This window comes from Heloderma suspectum, chromosome 5, assembly GCF_057233095.1.
Source record: "Heloderma suspectum isolate Gila_16-S chromosome 5, 16-S_ref, whole genome shotgun sequence".
Classification (NCBI taxonomy): domain Eukaryota; kingdom Metazoa; phylum Chordata; class Lepidosauria; order Squamata; family Helodermatidae; genus Heloderma; species Heloderma suspectum.
The window spans coordinates 4,793,691-4,814,500 of NC_139462.1; the positions used below are offsets into that span (position 1 = coordinate 4,793,691).

At 50.3% G+C, this 20,810-nt stretch overlaps 2 protein-coding genes across 2 annotated transcripts in view; one reads left to right on the forward strand and one right to left on the reverse strand.

The window, feature by feature from the left end:
- Positions 1–9,193, forward strand: part of HSPA12B (heat shock protein family A (Hsp70) member 12B) — a 52,397-nt gene extending 43,204 nt beyond the window's left edge. The window contains exons 10-13 of the mRNA XM_084855250.1: positions 1,222–1,326; positions 3,448–3,706; positions 4,318–4,421; positions 5,610–9,193. Coding sequence (XP_084711376.1) covers positions 1,222–1,326; positions 3,448–3,706; positions 4,318–4,421; positions 5,610–6,253 — 1,112 coding nt within the window. The 3' untranslated portion in view covers positions 6,254–9,193. The remainder of the gene's footprint in view (positions 1–1,221; positions 1,327–3,447; positions 3,707–4,317; positions 4,422–5,609) is intronic.
- Positions 9,194–9,906: 713 nt separating this feature from the next.
- ADISSP (adipose secreted signaling protein) overlaps positions 9,907–20,810 on the reverse strand; it is a 97,388-nt gene continuing 86,484 nt past the window's right edge. Inside the window, exons 5-6 of the mRNA XM_084855251.1 lie at positions 14,093–14,215; positions 9,907–12,410 (exon numbers count right to left, since the gene is read on the reverse strand). Of these exons, the coding sequence (XP_084711377.1) occupies positions 12,310–12,410; positions 14,093–14,215 (224 nt within the window). The 3' untranslated portion in view covers positions 9,907–12,309. The remainder of the gene's footprint in view (positions 12,411–14,092; positions 14,216–20,810) is intronic.

Sequence of the window (20,810 nt, forward strand, 5' to 3'; positions counted from 1 at the left end):
CTCTGAGAATTTTTTTTAAAGCTCACATGAAAATTGGTATGCATTTTTAATGCACTTCTGCCTAATATACTTTTCTTTTGTGAGCAGTTTTCCCCTTCTGAGGAGTATTTTCACTAAGACACACATTTTTTGATTGGAGAACTCCCTTGCAAAATTTTGAGAAGTGCACACTTCAGAGGAGAATGGAGTTTTGGTTTGTATGTTCATTCAAAAATACGAAACGAATGCTTCCCCGATCCTTACTGGCAACTTCTTTTTCAGGCAATAAATCAGCCGGATGGCAAATCTCAACAGGAGACTGTACTGGGCTGCTCAAATTGTGCAGATCTGCCCCAAGTGATGTCTGGGGCCCATTTTCTTTCAGTGCGGCCTGCTGCGGCAGGAAACGCCCCTCTACCTTGGGCACTGGGGGGGGGCGCTCTGCTTTTCCTCACAGGCCCTTGGCACTGTGAGGCGCAAGCTGTCCTTCCTGGCAATCCAAACATGCCGCGTGGGCTTTTGTGGCCTTGCTTCATGTGAAGGGTTTCCATCTGATCAGGAAGCTCTGGATGCACCAGGTGGTGGGAGCGGAGGGTGGACGGAGGCCCTGTTGGCTTTGCCTCGGTTCTGACACTACCTCACTCTTCAGGAAGGTGCCAAGGTCTGACCCGAGAAGCTGCCTTCCCCCCAGTCAGACCCACTGATCCATCCAGCCCAGCACCAGCAGCTCTTCAGGGCCTCAGACTACAATCCTTCTCACAAGGTCCTTTTTTAAATGGGGGAAGCCGAGAACTGAACCTGTGATGTTCTGCCTGCAGTGATGGACCCCAGAGCAATGAGTTTCTATTTCTCAGGGAACGAAACCTGCTCTTTGGCCACTCCTGTGCGTTCTGTAGCAGAATGTCCTGGTGAGTTGTGCCCTGTATTAATTAGTGTGCGGTTGCGGTGGCTTGGTTGCAGTGGCTCCATTTGGATTTTCTGCCATGGTCCTGAAAGGCCTTGGGCCAGCACTGACCACACTGTGTGGCCGATTAGATCACAAAGAAGAGAAACAGGTTCTCAGGAAGCAAGATAGCCTTGGGCTTCTTAAAATACATGCTATCTTACATCCTGAGAACCGGTTTCTCTTCTTTGTGATCTGCTTTGGATGCTCACCTCCTTCTGTTCTCATGGCTGATTAGACCACCACTGTAACCCTCCACCCATGCACTGCATCGCCATCTTCTTCGCTTGCTCCTACAGGAGACCGCTACATTGTGGCTGACTGTGGAGGAGGGACAGTGGATCTGACCATTCACCAGATTGAACAGCCCCAGGGGACCCTCAAGGAGCTCTATAAAGCATCAGGTGAGGCTGGCTACAAAAAGCCCTCCAAGTGAGCCATTTGCAAATGGCTACGGGCAACTCTTGAAACAATTGCTGCTTCTCATCCTGGGCTGAAAAGATGACTAAATACACCAACTGCATTTGTTTCCATCCATCCATCCACCCATCCATCCATCCACCCATCCATCCATTATTTTCCATTCTCTCCCCTGCACCCCATTGAAATTTAGATTGTAGGTTCCATGGGGCAGGGTCCTCTCTCTTTACGCTTATGTTAATTTGCCAAAGTTTAGCAAGGTATAGATGGGCAGACAAAACACCAACAAGCATGATCACATGAGAGAGAGAGCAGCTTTGCACGCAGCTGCTCTCTCAGGCGCCTTCTGCTAAGGCTTAATTAGTTATATTAAGTATATTTATACCCAAGTTTGGCTTCCAAAGCAGTTTATAAGTTAAAACCCGACAGAAAGCTACAAAGGGCTGGATCTGGATTAAGTTTGTTTGCTTGCTTGCTTATTTATTTTATTCTAATTATATTTCTATACTGCCCAATAGCCAAACCTCTGTAGGCAGTTCACCACAATTAAAACCACAGAATGCAGCACAATAAAACATAATGTAAAACTTTTAAAAGTTTTATACTACAATATAAAACGGAAGTCAAAACCAGCAGCAGCATAAAGATTTTAAGAAGACAGTAGCAAATTTAAAAACAACAGGAACTGAAGGATGAAGCACTGTGCTTAGTTCCTGCTAGAATCAATGCGACTTATGTTAGTCAAGACTAAGGACTTCACCTAAGTTCAGCTAGCTTAGTCGGGATCCAATCCCATATTGTTAGGGATACGCTGAGATGTTTATAGAAAAGGGCCCCTTTTTTGGGCCCTGGCAGTTGATGACGTAGTCTAGGTTCTTCCCTCCACAGAGATGAGGCAGAAGGACTCCACGGCCATTGATGGTAATGATGCCAACCCAGTGAAGCGGGGCCCTGCTATGGATCGGCAGCATCTTGATGAACTAATCTACGCTCCTTCAAAGAGGAGAGGGGGAGAGAGCAGAAAGCTGCATGCAGACTCCAGAGCTGGCATGGGTGGTAAAGATGCCAACTGAGAGGAGCAGCCCTTACATTGATCTGCCAAGATTAAACTTGGTGGCCTCATAGCTAAAGGTTTGGTGGCTGCAGTGGCAAGATTAAACCTGTCCTGGAGCTTTAACCCCAGATGGTGGTAATAAAGAAAGCTTTGGTTTGGGCAGGGCAGACTGCATTTCCATGTAGCATTTTCACAATTTGGAAAGCAAGCAAGAGTAACTGTGCACCAAGCATCCCAATTTTGCCCCAAGTCCACCGCCCTGCACCCACTGCCTGCTTGAAAAAAAAGGCTCCCAGATCTCTCCTCCTGTTGTGTGAAGGGTGCATCAGCTGTTTTTCTCAGCTGCTTTTGCGCTGTTGCACCATCTTGTGACTGAGAGTGAAATAGCAGGCAAAATCCAAAATAGGAAGGGAGGGGCAAGCTCTGGTTTGGATCACGCGTTATGGAAATTCAGTCTTCTGGGGTTCACAGCTTTCTTCAGGTAGATTGTTCATGTTTGCAACAATAAGTCTCATACAGACACGATAAGCAGTATCCCCAAAACACAGTATTCGGAAACGTACAGGCGGGGAGTGAATTCAAATATGCATTTGAGATGGATAGTTTGTCATCTGTTTGTCTTGCATCATACCTGAGTATATTTGGGGGCTGTAACCAGCATGTCTGGAGGGCAGTAGGTTGGGGGAAGAGTGCTTTATAATGTTCATAGGAGAAAGTCAAGAACCATCTCAACTAACTTGTGAATGAAATCATCTCGACTAACTTCCAAATCCATGGTGGAGTCAGTATGTCTGAGCACATTTCCAAAAGGAGCCCAGGGAGGGAGATAAACAAGCTCCTTGAGGAAACACATTCCACAGCTCTGGGGCTACCCCAGAAAACCCCAGCCCTGCACATGGTAGGTGACGGTCTTACGCCCTGGGAGTCTGGAAGCTGCAGGAAGGAACTGCCTTTGGAGGCGCCTTCTGTAGGGTAATGAGACCCCATGTCCTTGATGATGCCTGCCTGCTCCTTTGACCTTCTCCCCTCTGCTTGTGGTGCTACCTTCCAGGAGGCCCTTATGGGGCAGTGGGTGTGGACCTGGCCTTCGAGAAACTGCTCTGCCAGATTTTTGGCGAGGACTTCATTGCCACATTCAAGGCCAAGCGCCCAGCGGCTTGGGTTGATCTGACCATTGCTTTTGAGGCCCGCAAGCGGACGGCGGCCCCCCACCGCGCCAACCCCCTCAACATCTCACTGCCTTTCTCCTTCATCGACTTCTACCGCAAGCACCGGGGGCAGAACGTGGAGACGGCGCTGAAGCGCAGCAGGTAGCAGCAACTGGGGTTTCGGGAATGCGGCCGTGGGCTGCCCAGGCTGCATCTCCCTGGGGTGCTGGGCTCCCACGTGGAGGGCCACACTGCGATTCCATCCATCCCCTCCCGTCTCCTTTGGCTGTCCCTTTGCTGACTCTTTTAGATCCTTTCTGGGCTGCCCTTCAGTGGAAAACTCCCAGGGCACTGTACGATCGATAATGCAATTTTAATAAAACAGCATAAAAGAAGAAAGAAAAGCAAAGATAAAAGCGCAGAAACAAAAAATCCAGCAGAGGTATACCCAAAAAACTAATGTCCGTTAGAACATGCTGAAACCTGGGCAGGTTTTTAAAATGTATTTGTGTGGTGCTGAAAAGGGAACAGCATGGTGCCCCCAGAGCTGCCCTGCTCACCCCCCCCCCAACCTCAGATGGCTTGGGAAGGGTGACTTTGAACAGAAAAAATGGCTGGAGGGAATGGGCTAAGCAGCTTTTCCCTGCCCTCCGGCTCAGGCACAGCCTCCCCACCAAGGCGGCTTTGTGTTAAAATAATTTTTTTAAAAAAAATCCCAGAACTCCCCATAACATCCAACTTGCAGCCTTCCTCTTTTCCCCCTGCATCCTCAGCGTGAACTTGGTGAAGTGGTCCTCGCAGGGGATGTTGCGCATGTCATCCGAGGCCATGAACGAGCTCTTCCAGCCAACCATCAGTCAGATTATTACCCACATTGGTGAGTCCCCGAACTTTAGCACTCTTCTGGATGAGGGGCCCCAGACAGTGGCCAGCCCCCTTCCCACCAGACAGTGCCCCCAAGCGGGCAAAGGCAATGGCGCGTCTGTATGTGCGCATGTGGCAAGGGATGCTGGCAGGCCCACTCGCCACCCGCTGCTGACAGTGTGGTCCTAGCTTTGCTTTCTCAGCTGTAGTGCACAGAGATTGCGGTCACCTGTGGGCCTATTCCAGCCGTGCTGCCAGAGACCCTTTGGAACTGGGGATGGCAAGAGCTGGATCCGGGACCTCGGGAGCATGCTAAGCCACCATGGCTTAGCACCAGACTCTTTGTACAAGGGTGTGTGAGTGGTTGAACTTGGGCATGTAAAGTGCGTGTCCTGCATTGGGCTGTGGGACCCGCTTTAGCCTCACGCCCAAGCTGCCCAGAAGCTTTCAGAGGCTGAGCATGGCTTTAGAGCCTGGAGGAATCTGATTTCTCCCATCACTGAGCATGTCGATGGGGGTGGGGGTGTATTCAAAAGGGCTGGTCTGACACCTCAACTCAGCCTCTCACTGCGGGGGAGGGAGGGAGGGAGCTTTGCTCCTTGCTAGCAAATGTAAGCAAGACACTTTCAAACTGAGGTTTGAACATAAGCAGGGACCCCTGCAGGATGAGACCAAAGGCCTCTCTAGTCCAATGTTCTGTCCACACAGTGGCCAACCAGCTGCCTGTGGGGAGCCTACAAGCAGAACACAAGTGCAGCGACAGCGCATTCTTGCTCATGTTCCCCAGCAACTGGTACATAGAGGAGCTGCCTCCAGTACTAGGCGTGTTGTATAGCCATCGTGACCAGTAACTATTGTGAATAGTTTTTATTACTACTACATTTATATCCCGCCTTTTTTCCTCTTGCAAGGAACCCAAGGCAGCTTATATGATCCTCCACGTCCTCTCCGTTTTATCCTCACAACACCCCTGTGAGGTAGGTTAGGCTGAGAGTCTCTGACTGGCCAGAAGTCGCTCAGTCAGCTTCATGGCCAAGTGGGGATTAGAGTCCAGATCTTCCGAGCCTCAGCCTCAGCCCCAGCCCCCTAACCACTACACCATGCGGCTCTCAAGGCAAAAACTTGCCTGGCTTCTTGTTCTGGCTAACGTGGCTTCACCATTTAACGTCTTTACCCTCCCTCAATTCTTTTTTGCCCCCAGATGACCTAATGAAGAAACCGGAAGTGAAAGGTATCAAGTTCCTTTTCCTGGTAGGGGGATTTGCTGAGTCAGCAATGCTGCAGCATGCCGTCCAATCAGCTTTCAGCAGCGTTTGCCGTGTCATCATCCCTCAGGATGTGGGGCTGACAATCCTGAAAGGGGCCGTGTTGTTTGGCCTTGACCCCACCATTGTCCGGGTGAGACGCTCACCACTGACCTATGGCGTGGGGGTGCTGAACAAGTTTGTAGAGGGGAAACATCCCAAAGAGAAGCTCCTGGTCAAAGAAGGCAAGAACTGGTGCACAGACATCTTTGAGAAGTTTGTCTCCGTGGACCAGTCTGTGGCCCTGGGCGAGGTGGTGCAGAAAAGTTACTGCCCAGCCAGGATGGGGCAACGCAAGATCATCATCAACATCTACTGCTGTGCCACGGACGACGTGGTCTATATCACTGACCCCGGGGTGAGGAAATGTGGAACCATCAGCTTGGAATTGGATGAGTTGGACGAATCCGACTCTCCAAAGAGGAGCCGGCGAGAGATCCGGGCAAGCATGCAGTTTGGCGACACAGAGATCAAAGTGACGGCCATGGATGTCCGGACGTCAAAGACCGTGAGGGCTTCCATTGATTTCCTTTCCAACTGATGACCCAGAAATGAGAGGCTTTTGCGGGGAAGAAGAGCAGCTAAGCCCCACTTCTTTTTCTCTGTGAACATTGCACTGTGCGCAACCCAGGGGTGAGTCATGTCTGACAGGGAAAGAAGTCAACCAGTTTTAAGACATGCATCCTTACTGCATGAACTTGCCAAAGGAAGACGAGCTACAGCCATATAGGGCTGCTGACCTTTGATTATTGCCATGTTAGTAACTGGCAATATTAACTGGACCAAAAGCGATAGTCTCAGGACTCTAGGAAAAAGCAGGACGGCTCTTTGTTGGCTTGCAAAGCTAATATTAAAATTCCGAAGAGCCACGTTTCACAAAATAAGGCATGCATGGTTGTGATCATCGTGCGCCCACCATGTTTTGTTGTATTGAGACGCACATTTTCTTTGGATTCCAGAGCGACAACTTGGCGTGTAATGATGGGACACTCTAATGTAATGGTTCACAAAGCAGCAACCCCATCATTCAAGAGAACATTTATCTACAGTGGAGTCAAAATTTCACCTATAGTTAAGGATGCTGCAATATTGCAAAGGGAAGATAAAATATTCTCCATTTTCTTGATACAAAAACTGCACATTTACTGTTGGAGACAAGTGTCCTTAATTGGAAGAAATTACCTTCTTCCAGTTTGAGTGCTCTTATCTCCAGGAGTAACTTTGTAGTTTTAATATATTCTTTTTTTAAAAATATGTTTGTTGGACATCCTCCCCCCACCCCCACCCCCACTGAAGCAACTGTGAGCACAGGCTGATGGACAGTTAAGCGAATTGCATGAGCAACAGTGACTTGGACCTGCTTGGAGAGATTCTGTGCTTCTGAATTGGGAGCATGAGGTGCAATTAGGCCAACAGTGGAGAGTAAGCAACGTGTATCTGATGTGCAACCATGATTGGAATCTACATGGTGAATGCCATCCATTCTGAAGCATGAACAGATTGCTTTAGATGCAATCTCTTTTTCTCCCCTTCCTTTCCCCTCTGAAAGAGTGCCCATGATGAAGGAATCCCAAGTGGGTCTTCTGGTGTAGCTTCAGTTCTCGCCTATAGCTCCACCTCTGAAAAACAGCTGAGGCTTCTCTCTCCCCCCTTTGCTCCAGATCTCCTTGCCAGCAAGTGCTCCAGTAAGGTGCTTCCTCCAAAGCAATTCTCCTCCTTTGCACAAGCACGAAGAGCCGACCAGGAATTTACCAGGCCAGGGAGGGGCGATCTTGAGAGATCTTGTCCCACTGCCTTCTCCAAGTAAGGACTGAGCTTGTGTGTATGTGACAGACCCTAGTTCATGGTAGATAAGCAGGCCAGGAGTAAGACAGAGGCTGGAGACAGCAGGCTTTTAATACAGGCCCCAGCTACTGTGGGCTAAGGCCCATCTGTCACTGGGTCACAAGAAGTGCTTACGGGATGCTGTGACCAATCAAAACCGAGCTTCTGGGCAGTCACTTGTAGACCAGCCACCCCAGCCCATTTTTACCTCGCCTGTCCCCATAGCAGGCATGGGAATCTTGTGCTGCCCGCAGACATAGCAATTTGCGATGCTCACCAGTGCTGGATCAAGAAGGCCCGCATCATGTCACCTCGCCTTTCCCCCAGTACTGTATCCCATTCTTCTGGTCATCCTCTTAAGGCACAGTTAAGGCCAAGGGCGTCTGAGCCATTTTGAATCCGGTCTCGTAGCCCCATGAATCGTTTACGTGCTGTTTTTAAAGGGTTTTACTTTCCAGCGGGGTAGCCCTTGTATTACTCCGTTGCAGCAAAAAGAACAAAAATTCTCGTGGCCCTTGAAAGACTCAGCACCTTTATTCTGGTATAAGCCTTCCTGGACTATTGCCCACTTCCTTTGATGCATGGAATATTGTGGAGAGTTTCAGGCTTATATGTAGTAAGTATGGTGGCGATTGGGATGTGGCTGGGAATAATTTGAGATCAGGAGGAAATCAAATGCGGAAAGTACTGACATAACTTACGTAATCACGTAACTGGTGCGGCTGCGGCTGCTGCTAACACTGGGCTTATTAGTGGCAGCAGGACGTTCGCATTATTAGTGGCAACTGCACCATGAGTGGCCACTGTTAATAATGTGAATGTCACTGCTAGGAATTCCTGCAGCTAATTCACTCCTGACTTCAAGGTTTACCATTCTTCCTCTGCCCCATCACCACCACATTTACTGGATATAAACCCGAAACGCTCCATAATATTCCATGCATCTGATGAAGTGGGTGATGGTCCAGGAAGGCTTATGTCAGAATAGAAGTGTTAGTCTTCAAAGTGCCGCAAGACTCTTTGTTGTTTTAACGGTGTGGCTTTTAGCATGGGTACCCGCCCTAATCCCCCAGGAAGGGGCAGGCTCAAAACAGAACCAAAGAAAGGGGAAGGCTCCCATATGGACATGCCCATAGAAAAATGGGGGCCCTGCCTGGGTCAGCAACGGGAGATGTTTCCATTGTGGCCCCTGGGCTCTTCGTGGACCCACGTTTTGCAGAGCAGGTGGTGCCGTTTCCGTAACTGATTGTGCCAAAATCCAAAGAAAAGCTGTTGTGGCTCAGGGTATATTGATCAGGCTAGAGCCACAACTCTGCCAGCCGTATTGGTCCAACGCAGTGGGGAAGTAGGTGCCCTTAGATGTGGCAATCCTCCAAACCAAGCAGAGAAGGTGGTGTTGCTCCTTTCTTACTACGCCCTCCAGGAGCCCTGAAACTCAGATGTGTACGCTTGAAGGCCTCTGGGCCACCCTGCTTCTTCTCAATGTGTGTGTGTGTGTGTGTGTGTGTATGTATAGCTTTGTAGAATCCCAGAATTTTATTTTTCTATACTGCATATAAATCCCTCCCACACATTCTTAACACTTTGCACAGCAGACATCTTCCTGTGAGCGGATGGACATGTATAACGTGTTTTTACCCCGATGTGGCTTCAGTGGAAAAATAAAGAAACAGAAGTGATTTACTTGCTCTCCTGCCAGGAGAGCGATCAGGCGCAGGTGCTGGCAGGTAACTCGGATGCTGAGCACATCTTCTGCAGGCAGAAGGCCCCAGGTTCGAACCCGGGTAGCTCCAATTGAAAGGATCGGGGAGCAGGAGATGGGAAAACCTCGCAGCTGCCAGTCATTGCAGGGCAACAGGGGGCTAGGAAGACCAGTGGTCCAACTGAGGGGAAGGCATTTTCGGGGCAGGGGGATGATTTTGCAGACCGTGCCATGATTAAAGGTAGTCGAGCTCCCTATTGGCTTCCATGGCAATGGGCACCTCCATGTTGGCTGGGGACAGACAAACAATGGCTGTTCTGGCTGGGGGATAATGGGAGTTGTAGTTCAACACATTTGGAAAGCGCCGGGGTGGGGAAAGCTCTCAACTATATGGACACTTGGCTTCCTCAAGAAGAATGCTGGAGCAGGATTCTGCCTGCAGGTGGCAGCAGAGTAACGCCTAACCCCTTAATGGGAGAAACAAGAGGCTGGATTAATAGGGCTGCTGCTGCGCATTTGCACTGTGGCTTTGCAGCTGCCCAAAGGAGTTTCCCTTTCCCTAACATTGTAGGCTGTTTTGGAAGGCAGAGGGGGTGGGGGGCAGAGACCTGTAAAACTGCAGCCTACTCTAAGGCACAGATCAATCTACACAGCTGAAGACTTTTTTTCCAACTGAAGTTTATTGTTTCCCTTTAGAGAATTTTTGCTTTTAAAAAACCCAAAACACACAACGTTTCTTTTAAGATATACATAGATGTGTGTGTGTATATATTTTTATATAGGCACGTAAAAACCATTGGTTTCTTTCATAACTATATCACAATCCTGGTCTGTGTACCATGAATCTTTAAAAAAAAAGAGAGAGATTGAGAGAGCACAGGCAACATTGAAGAAATCAGGATAGGGGGGGCCTCATGTTTTGATGTAAAACCCTTGAGCTCCAATATGCTGACAGTCTTCCTTTTTACTGTAAGGAAGGACTGATCCTGCTTGTACACAGCAGGGAGTTTTCAAAGTTATGGGCACAGACAGTTCTTGCTTCCATGTAGGGAGCAGCTGGTGTCCTGCCCTTTAGTTTGATCCTAATTCTGCAGTTGGCTCAGGGTCCCCCACCCACAAGGCGGCCCAGGAGGACCAAGGACTCCACTGGTGGGGATGGGTTGGTTACGGTGGCCAAGGCGCCATGCTGGATTGTGACCCTTGTACCGCTAGCTACACTTGGTTTTCCACCAACAGTGATATAGCCCTAACTTGAGAACTCTGGTATAGGAGAATGAGGTGGTAGGACAGACTGTGCCATTGCAGACAAGGTTACACTTGTTAGAAATGCTTCTGCACACGAAGATTTGTTCATCAGAGATAGCAGATCTATGCTAATTTTCTAGCTGTGGGGAATTGCTTTTGTGTTTTAAAAGAACACGTGGGGGAGCATGCAAAAAAATGACCCCTCACCTGCAGTCCAAAATGACGTAGTCCAGTTCCACTACCTCATTCTGCCAAATGTGAAAACCTGGTGTAACCCTCTAGTAAATCCATGGTGTAAATCCACCAACAGAGTTTCTCTGTGATTCATGCCGCATGTTAGGGATTGAGGGTCCAAGCCATGAATACTGAGATATTTGGGGAATTAATTTAAAAAAGATTAAATTGCAGCAGCAAAAAGGAGAGCCAAAATAAATAAATAAATCCCTCAACACAAGACATTTTAAGACACCATATGGCTTGCAACAAGAGAGGCAGCTCACGTGTCTCTGGAAGGCAGCAGAGGTTTTGCCTTTTGAAGGAAACCCTTCTCAGGCTAACCTGACACAGGCGGAATCTGTATGACAACTGGGACATAGGTGGACAGTTTCTTCTCCTTGTGGGTTGAACCATCTTTGCGGCAAAAAGGGTCTGTCTGAATTGCAGACGCTGCAATCTTTGTGCCACTGAAGACTGATCAGGTCAGGCGAACCTTTGCAAAACCGCAGCTTGAAAGGCCTGAGCAGGGTTCACTTCGGGGAGGGGGGAGAAAAAAGAGCTCCCAAGCACTGACCGAGTTGTCGTGTAAATTGGTCCCCACTAACTGATGCAGCTACATGTCAACTGGAGCCGATCACTGACAGCCACCTTCCTTGACCTGGCGCTTTCCGGTTGTGTTGGACTACAATTCCCAACATCCCCAGCCAACCATGCTGGCTGGTGGATGCTGGGAGTTGTAGTCCAACACAGCCAAAGGGCGCCAGGTCAGGGGAGGCTGATCTACAATCATACAGTCAAACTGTAGCTATCCAACACCTATCCTCCAAGCATCTGGATCAATACAGTGTGGGGGGGTTTCGCTTTGATCAGCCTTTTAACACTAAACAGCTGTTCAGAGCAGCCAGAGCTCTGACTGCCCCTGTCAACCAAAGCAGCTGGTCGCTTCCCCAACCAGGCTCTTCAGTGCTAAACAGCTGATCTGCTCTGCCAACGGGCAAGGAAAGAACTGGAAAAAAATCTTATGCTGAAGCATCTCTATTACACTATTTAAGCCCCAAACAATGGGAAAATGGGCAAAGGCAGAAGCCCTCTGTGGGGCATCGTTTTTAACTTCTTGAAAAGATGGTGGCAGCAGAAACCCTTTTTCAGACAATAAATCCATGCTAAAACCAGAAAGGGGGGGGCGCAACTGAACTCAAGGAACAGCGTCCCCAGACGTCACATTTGCTCGCGACGTGTGTGCGCATTGTTCTTAGACAAAGCCACACGGCCCACCAATGCAGTTTTAAAGCTGAGGAGATGATGGGAAACTGGTTCCTGTCCTGCCTGTTGGCCCAAAGCCGCCATCACCCTTTTAAACCAGTTGCTTATATAGTCTGTGGGTCCGGGTGTCATGGGTGGGGAGGGGGCAGGAATAAAACACAGCACCCAACCCCACAAGACAAGCTCCACTGGGAGTCAGCACAAAACAGGAGCCCCCCTGCGTCTGGCAGCCAGCAAACAGTTGAGATGGTGTTTTTATTTTCAAGCTGAACCGGAGAAGATAGATATCTACGTATAGAAGCCCCTGGAAAGACGCCCGGGCCGGCAGAGGCGGCGGGGAGCTGCAGCTAGTCGAAGCCGTGCCATTCGCTTTGCTCGGAGTCATACTCCAGCTCGGCCCCGATGCACTTGACGCCTTCCAGCAGCATGGGCGTGCCGTGATGGCGGTCTGCAAGGCAAGGAGAGAGCAGCAGATCGAAAGGGGGAAAACAAAGGCAGAGCGCCGGGCACGGGAATGAGAGGGGGCAGCCTGCAGGAACGGCCCTGCTGGCTCAGAGGGGTTCACCGAGCCACCATTCAACATGCTCCAAAGCCCACCTCTCCCGGCAGGACTTTGGCGGAGGATGACTTTAAGCCTGGGTTACTGCACTTGCCTCTCCTGATCCCTTGACCTCCTCTCTCCCTCACGTCAAGCTTTAGACCCGCTTTCCCCAGCCTGGAGCCCAGCAGAAGTGTTGGACCACAACTCCCATGATTCCAAGCCAGCCACTGTCCAGCACATCTGCCGGGCACCAGACTGAGGACGGCTGTTTTGGAGGGGGAGCCCTTCAGAAGCTGGGATGTCCCTTGTCTGCATACATAGACGTCAGTAAAATGCAGTCCCTAAAATGAAATGAACCTGCTACAGAAACCCTCCAGAGGAGCCACCACCGAAGGAGGCTGCCCTGCTTTTAAAACAGGAACGTCTTCACCGGATGGCCTTCACCTCGCAAGCAAGCAAGCAAGCAGCGGCGAGGCACGGGGCAGAAAAGGGCTTGCGGAGCAATACAGTGAGACAACTTGCCCAGCCAGTCCACCGAGAGGAAGGAGAACGAAAATAGCCCAAGGGCCACTGCACCTGGTCAGGAGGAACAGCCATCCGCTAGGTCTTCCGAAACAAATGCTATTTCGAGTGGCTGGGGCGTTATTCTACACCCGCGGGGAGATCACCATTATGATGGGCACCAACGCCCTCGCAACGGAATCTGCCTCGCCTTTTGCCTGGACTATTTCATTGCAAGTCACTGCTGTGCCTGGGCTAATTAAAAGCCCGGCTCAAAACAATGCTTCCCCTCCAATCTTGGCGCTGATCTCCCGGGTTCGAGGAACACAGGCAGCATACAGTGTGCTTATCACTGCTGCCATGCAGGCTCATCTGGCACCTCTTGCTCAAGCAACGACCCAGGAACCCCAGAGATGCTTTTCAAAGGCACACCCAGCACATTTCATTTCCTGGGCACGGGAGACCCTTCGCGGAAGCAGGATATTAATGCAGGCAGAGACAGATGCACATGTCGAGATAGCCCGGGCGTCCCTGGAAAGTGCCGCATGGGTGCAGGAAGAGAGGGGAGTTTTATAAGCATCAAACTGCAGGGGCGTGAAGGGGACATAGATGGGGGGGGGCTGTGAGCAGTTCCAGCCCTGGGTTTTGAAGGGCCCTTGGGCAAGACACCCCTAATGGCCCCCCCCCAGTGAGTCCCCCTTCTCACCACCACTGTCACCAGCTGCTCCTCCTCCTTTTCCTCCTCATGGCTCCCACTGGCTTGCGTGACAGGCGGGAAGATAGTGAGCAAGGCGGCAGGGGCATCTCCTGCTCCTCCTTCTCACCACCATTGTCTGGGCCAGAGCGAGAGGCAGGTGAAGAAGTAGTTGCAATAGGGAAGAGGAGGAGCCACTCCTGGGAGCTCTTGTCACTGGGCCCCTGCTGGGGTGTGGGCCCTTGGCAAGTGTCCAACCATGCCTACCCTGGATGCCGGCCCTGGGCTGGGGGAGCTACCAGCAAAGTGGCTAAAGCTTTGTAGTGGCCCTCTCAGGTGAGCGTCAAGGACCACCCAGCCCCTGGAAATGCAGCGTGAGAAGGGAGGCACTTACCCATCACCCTGGCTTGCACAACCACTTTGATGGAGGCACTGTCGTTGGTCTCGCTGCAAAGCACCACCTCCTCTCGGAGGACCCCTTCTTTGTGGGCGGTGTACTCGCATTTGACGCTGTAACCTGCGGGTGAGGGACAGGACAGAGCAAGGCGTGATAATATGGCCCCCAAAGAGCCCAGAGCTGGCAGGCTAAAGTCAAGGGAAAAGGAAGCATTTCCTCAACATGGCTGATAAACAACCTGTGGAACTCATTTCGGCAGGATGTTGTGATGGTCACTGGCCTAAAAGGCTTTAAAAAGGAGTAGATAGAAATTCATCGAGAAAAGGACTTTTGGTGGCTCCCAGCCATGGGAACCAGAAACACGGAGGCTGTAAAACTCCGGCTACCACATGGTTGCTACCACTGCCCTTGGAGCACTTTACCCTCCTGCTCCTTGGCTGTTCCCCCAAACCTGGGCTGGCACCTTCAAGCCTGCTAGTTAAAGAAATGGACTGTCTCTCTCAGGGCACAAACCACCTGGAAATTCTCCTGAGCAAGCCCCACTGATGCCAACTGGAGCTGTGCAAGACATGTTCTCTCACAGACCCCTTAATGCTCAGCAGACAGGCAGGAAGGAAGCATAGGAGTTTGGAAAGGAATGGAGACGAGGGAGGAGGATTTTAGGAGTGTTTCATACCACGAGTCAGATAATCACTAGGAACCAATTCGCAAACCAAAAACGGCCCACAGAGATAACCTGCACTGGGAGTGTGACGACGCAGGAAGTGGTCCTTAGGTGTATAAGTTTCAGTGCAGAGCTGCAGGGAGTTGACGATTCCCGTTCAACTGACCCCTGCAAACCTCACTTGGGCAGTGGAGGCTGGCTGACCACGCATCGCTACTGACCCAGGGGCTGCAGGGCCTAGACAGCAGATCCCTGCAGATGCAATAAAAAATGCAGAGCAGCAGCAACGACACGAGAAACACACAGGAATTGGTCTTCAGTTGTTCTTGCTGCTGTGTGAGCCACAAAGGAAGGCGATGGCTCCCAGACCACCGGTCCAGCTAATGTAGTGATGTCTCCGCTGACTTGCAATGGCTCTGAGGCCTGAGGCAGAGAGACTGGGGTGTGTGGCGGAAAAATCTTCCCAGGGCTGCCAAGGAAGGTCTTATGAGGTCAGTTTCCAGTGTTTGCACGTCCCAAAACGAAAGGGCTGTCCGATTCCCAACATCCTGAAATGTCAGCATTTGAAGGCTGCCAAAGCACGAAAGTCAAGTAGGCTGAAAACACCAGAGGATGAGCCAAAGGCACGCCGTCATCGTCCAGCAAGTCCAGAGAGGCACAGTGGGGCAAACGGGGGTTGCCAAATGGACTGGCGCAGGTGTCTCCTGGCACTCCAGAGAGCTGCCCCAGCATTAGGATTATATACTAAAAGCCAGCAGCCAAAGAACCGCCCAACGGATTTGAACGCGTGTATGGCTGCTAGTGCCATAGATACAGGCCCTCATTGCCATCTTGCAACCTGTCGACCCATAAAGGAGCAACGACAGCAGCAGCTGACTTACACAGAACACCCCCCCCATCCCCCGCAAACCTTCAAGTCACAGCAGGCCTGCCAAGCAAGATCTCAGCTGTAAGCACAGCAGCCCTCTGCCCCCTGACCTCCAGGCCCACGGCGCCCGGCCCTCCAAAAACGCCATCATCTTTTGAGCCTCCTTCCTATCCCTTCCTTTTGCCTACTTCCTCCAGCCATCACTATGCCAACTCCATCCTACTTCCTCTAGCGACCTCGTCTCTCGGCAGGGCTCCCTTGCCGGAAGGACGGACTCCACCTGGCACCAAAAAAGGCACAGTGAGGTGGTCAGGTCAGGTCAGGAGAGCACGTCAAGGGAGAGTTCCAAAACTTGAGCTGCCACCACAGACAAGCCCCCAGTTCCAGTAGCTACCCACTGAACCCACCTGTGGTAACTCCTCTGAGTCCCGTTTGAAGAAGAGGTTGGCCCTGAAGAATAATGAGGCTGGCAGCAGCCTGCTCTTGGGTTGGTATTAACTTCTAAAGCCCTCTATTGAAAACTTGGGGCCAGGTGACCTGCCCAGATCCTATGATCATATTCAGAGGCCCTGCTCTGTCCCCCACCCCCCACCAAATGAGGTAAGGGGGTGGCCACTAAGGAGAGGGACTTTTAAGTGGTGGCACCTCAGTTGTTGAAGGCCCTCCCCAGAGAGGATCGCCCGGTGCCTATGCTGTGGTCTTTTGGGCATCAGGTGAAGGCCTTTTTATTTTCCCAGGCTTTTTAGACCTTTAGTTTTGTTTTTTAAATGTGTTATCGTGTTCTTGGATCTTTATACTGCTGCAGGCTTTTACTCTGGTTTTATTCTCTTTTAACCTTTTCAAGGTTTTATATTACGTTTCATCATCTTGCATTTTATGGTTTTAATTTTTGTGAACCGTCCAAATGGCTTTGGTTATTGTATTTAGAAATCTAATATGCAAACTAACATCCTGTCCAGGCGCCAGGGGGTAAGTTATGCCTGCCAAGGGCCGATGGGCATCCTGCAGCGGTGCTTTTCCCAGCCCTCCTATCCAAGACCCTTTTAAAATTCTGGCATGCTGGGGACCCTCCACAGGCAAAGCAGGCATCTTGCCACCAAGCTATGGGCCCTCCCGTTCTGGACTCCCAGCATGTTACACTAGAACTGCAAAAAGCAGAAGGACAAATGATATGAGCTCCCTCTGCCCCCTTCTCACCTTTCAGAGTCACAAGAACAGAACCGGATTAGGATGGGAACGAATGCGAGGGTACCACCATGAATCAGGTCTGCACAGCCTGAGAGCAGACTTTGAGGGGATCAGCTGGAGAACTCTGGGCCTGGAGGAAGGAACTGGAGTGTTTGGGGTGCTATTCAAACGATTAGCAGCACCTGTGCCATAAGTTGGCTGTGTCTGGGCCAAGGGACTATAAATGTGTCAAATCTCTCCACTTTTCATGGGAGTATTCATCCCCTATTTGGTGACTTTTGGAGGGGTTTCACCTTTAAAGGGGGGGGTCCTCCCTTCTTAAAAAGCCAACAACCCACACTTCCCCCAAAAAGCTTTGCTGCCACTTCAGAGAGCAACTTGGCTTTCCCTGACTGTGCCAAGCCCCTGGGCAAGGGTGCCCCTGGAAATACTGCTGCGCTCTGGCTTCACGGCACTCACAAGGGTGTTCTGACCCACGAACCTGACATGGCTGCCACTGGAAAAGGCAGAACGTCTTGTTTAAAAAGCCGTGGTGCGGGGAAGGAAGCCCTCCCAGTCACCTTGCCTGTAAAGACGTCCTCCTCTGGAGAAACTCTTAAAATTCGCCAAACAGAAGCTCTTTCAGGCCGAGGCTCTCGAGGACTGCACTCCAGCGGTGGGCGGGGCTGAAGGCCAAAGGAGGTGGAGCCAAATGGGTGGGGTCAAAAATATAGGCATATTTTAGTTCCAAGCTCTTCCAGCCAGCGACTAAGCCTTAGGAGGAGCCTTTCAGCCCTTGAGAATGGGGGAAAACTGCCCCAAACTGGGCAAACGCCAAATCACCAACAGTTGGGGGAAGTGGGTGGGGCCACAGGCACGGCCTCCTGGGGGCCCCGGCTGGAGGGCCCTGGCCCCCAGGCCTGAGGTTCTACGCCCCTGCAGTGGAGGAACGGTTCTTCCTCCTTTCTCCTTCCTCAAAGTGCTGTAGCCAACGCGCAAGGCTTTTCCCAGAGCAGTGGGTTTATCAGATGCTGCCTGACAAGGGCAGGAAAGGAATCCCAGTGTAAAGGGAGTAAAAAGCTGTGTTTTAGGGGGCCTGCTGCTGGCTGAACAGATGGCAGTAAAAGTGTGAAATTTGCCCCAGTCCTTGCAACAGAAGCAGCTTATAAGGCCATCCAGAGGAGGCCCAAGCGCCCAGCTCTCGGAAGAGTGGGGATGAAGAAAAGCCCGTTCTACCTGGCAGGGCTGGTGTGGGGTGGCAGAGAGAGCTGGGTTCGAGGCCAGCCTGGCCTGTTCCCTCAGTGGGTGCCAATGGCTGTTTTGAGATGTGAAAAGAAATAAATCCACTGCATGGGGCTGTTTTACAAGCAAACGCAATTAAAACGCTATGCAGATGAGAAGTGCTATACAATATGATAAAAGAGACACACGGTGCAATTAAGTTCTCACCAATGCAAGACCGAAAGCTGGCTGGGAGATCTATCCCTACAAATCAGGGGTGTTGAACCTCTTTCAGCTCGAGGGCTGAATTTAATCCCGGAGAAGCTCTTGGGGGCCACATTCAGTGGTGGGCGGGAACTGAAGGCAAAAGGGGTGGGGTCAACACATCAGTATATTTTAGCTCAAAACTCTTACTGCCAGTAAGCAAACCTTAGGAGGCATCTCACCATTTTGGAATGTAGAAAAAATGTGCAAGAGCCAGAAAACCACCAAAGGATCGGCAGTCAGGGGAAAGGGGCATTCCTCCTGGGAGATTCCTGGAGGGGTCAGTTTGGCCCACGAGCCCGAGGTTCCACACCCCTGCTATGAATACTTAGGTTGCATTGGCTGTGAAGTGGTCACACGATCTGAACTTTACTCAGTGAGGCGTGCATCTCCCCATCACATCACAGGAGCACAGAGACTGGTGCGGTTGGGCAGAAGGTGGATTTCCAAATGTCTGGGACTGTAACTTCCAAAAGCCCCTACCAGCATTGTCAATAGTCAGGTAGGCTGGGAGTTGGCATCCAAAACATCCGGAGATCTACTTTCTGCCCACCCCTGGAATATACCACAGCTTGTTTGAAGGCCCTTTAAACTCTGCTTCAGAGCCCCTGCTCAAGGTGCTGCAGCTTTCAAAGATGAGCTGGGTAGCAAGCAAAAACATGGTGCTACCACCAAAAAGGCCTTTTTTCATGGAACTCTGTCCCCGGGGACACTCACCTGGCACCAGCTGTCTCGGGTGAAAGCAGTTTTATTCTCTTGTACTTACATTTAATGGACACTTTCCCCACTTCTGTTGTCCCACTGTTCTGATTACTTCTTTTCATTGTTAAGCTTAGTGTTATTGAAACTTTTAATATTTGGTTACTATTTTAAGAACTGCAATCTCAAGTGGCTGTGTTCTGAACAACCATGGTTTGTTGTTTTGTTAGTTGCTTTGAAAACCTTGTTGGACGATGGAATAGATGGTGTTTTTCTTCTTTTTTTTAAGTACATATGGAAGGAGGTGTTACATCAGGTACTAAGGGCCTGTGACACGTAGACCTTTACAGGTCAAACTTCAGCACTTTGAGGTGGGCCCAGTCATAAATCAGAAACCACCGGAGCTGTGAAAGGACTGGCACAATATGCCCAGTCCCAGTCAGAACTCTCGCAGGTATGTTTTGCACTAGCTGAAATTTCTAGTCCCAGGCATAACATCGTGCAGTAATCCAGCTTTCCCCACCCTGGTGCTCCTCCGGGTATGTTTAACTATAGCTCCCATCATTCCCAGCCACCATGGCCATTGGGAATGATAGGAGATGCACTCCAACACACCTAGAGGGTACCAGTTTGGGGAAGGCAAATAGCCCGACGCGGTTCCAAGGCAGCGTCCTACATTCACTTCGTTCTGCCTGCACTGCTGAGCCAGACAATGAGAAATTGCGCCAAGCACTGTCCAAGAATCTCATGGCTGCGTTCCGCTAATGGGCCTTTTCACCCATCACTCTAAAATCCGGCCTGCCTACTCCGCCCCTCAGATTTCAAGAGGCAGAACTTCACTCTGAATCACCCTCTCTGCTCCATTAGAACTGCTCTGTAAATTAAAGCCATCTGTCTACCAGTCGTCCACGCTCCCGGTCTTCTTATAGAAGGAAGGTGCTCTTTCCGTCGTGCTTCCTTTCCAGACTGGCAAGTGCAAGATTTAAGGGGCAGCGGGATCCCCTGGGAAGGACAGAGGCCTAAAGGGCACCTCTCCATTTGTAGATGACATCGTGAGATGGCCCGATGCAATAACAGAAGTGTAGTCAATTGTTTGTGTACATGGAGAGAAGGGAGAGGAAAAAGAATTAACTCTATAAATCACTGGCAAAACGTGGGTGCTGAGCCAATCTTGGGTGTCCATGTGTCTTTTTTATATATCAGTTTGAGACCTTGAAGATCCATAGATAAGGTGTTGTTTTTTAAAAACTCAGGATGCAATCCTATCCATGTTCAGACAGAAAAAGGTCATCCAGTTCCCAGCATTTCCCAACCAGTCATGCTGGCTGGGCAATGATGGGAGTTGTAGGACTTTTTTCTGTCTAACCACACATAGGATTGCACCCTTAAACTACAAAAACTTGTAGTTTTGGAGCACAAAATAAGGACCAATCAGACACTAAATGAAATGCTCGATCACTGCCAACCCAGTCATGCTAAAAGCCATGCATGATGGTTGCCACGTGAGAGGGGCAGATACACCAAGCATGATGATGGCATGTTGCAGCTCATTCAAACATTCCTTGGAAGAGATGGACAAAATGTGGGTCAGTGGCGATCATGCATTCGACATAACCCACTGTTTCACCCTGTGAACCTAACAATGCGTTCTGTGGCAACACTGTGCAACACATTTTACACTCCAAAGCATATCGTCATTTGAAGCAGATTTAGTCCAATGACAAATCATGTATGGAAGAGTCGGTTAAACCCAGAGGAGAAAGAATCAGTTCCTAGATTATCACTCTCTAATATATACAGATAAATATGTATTTAGGGGAAAGCCACAATGA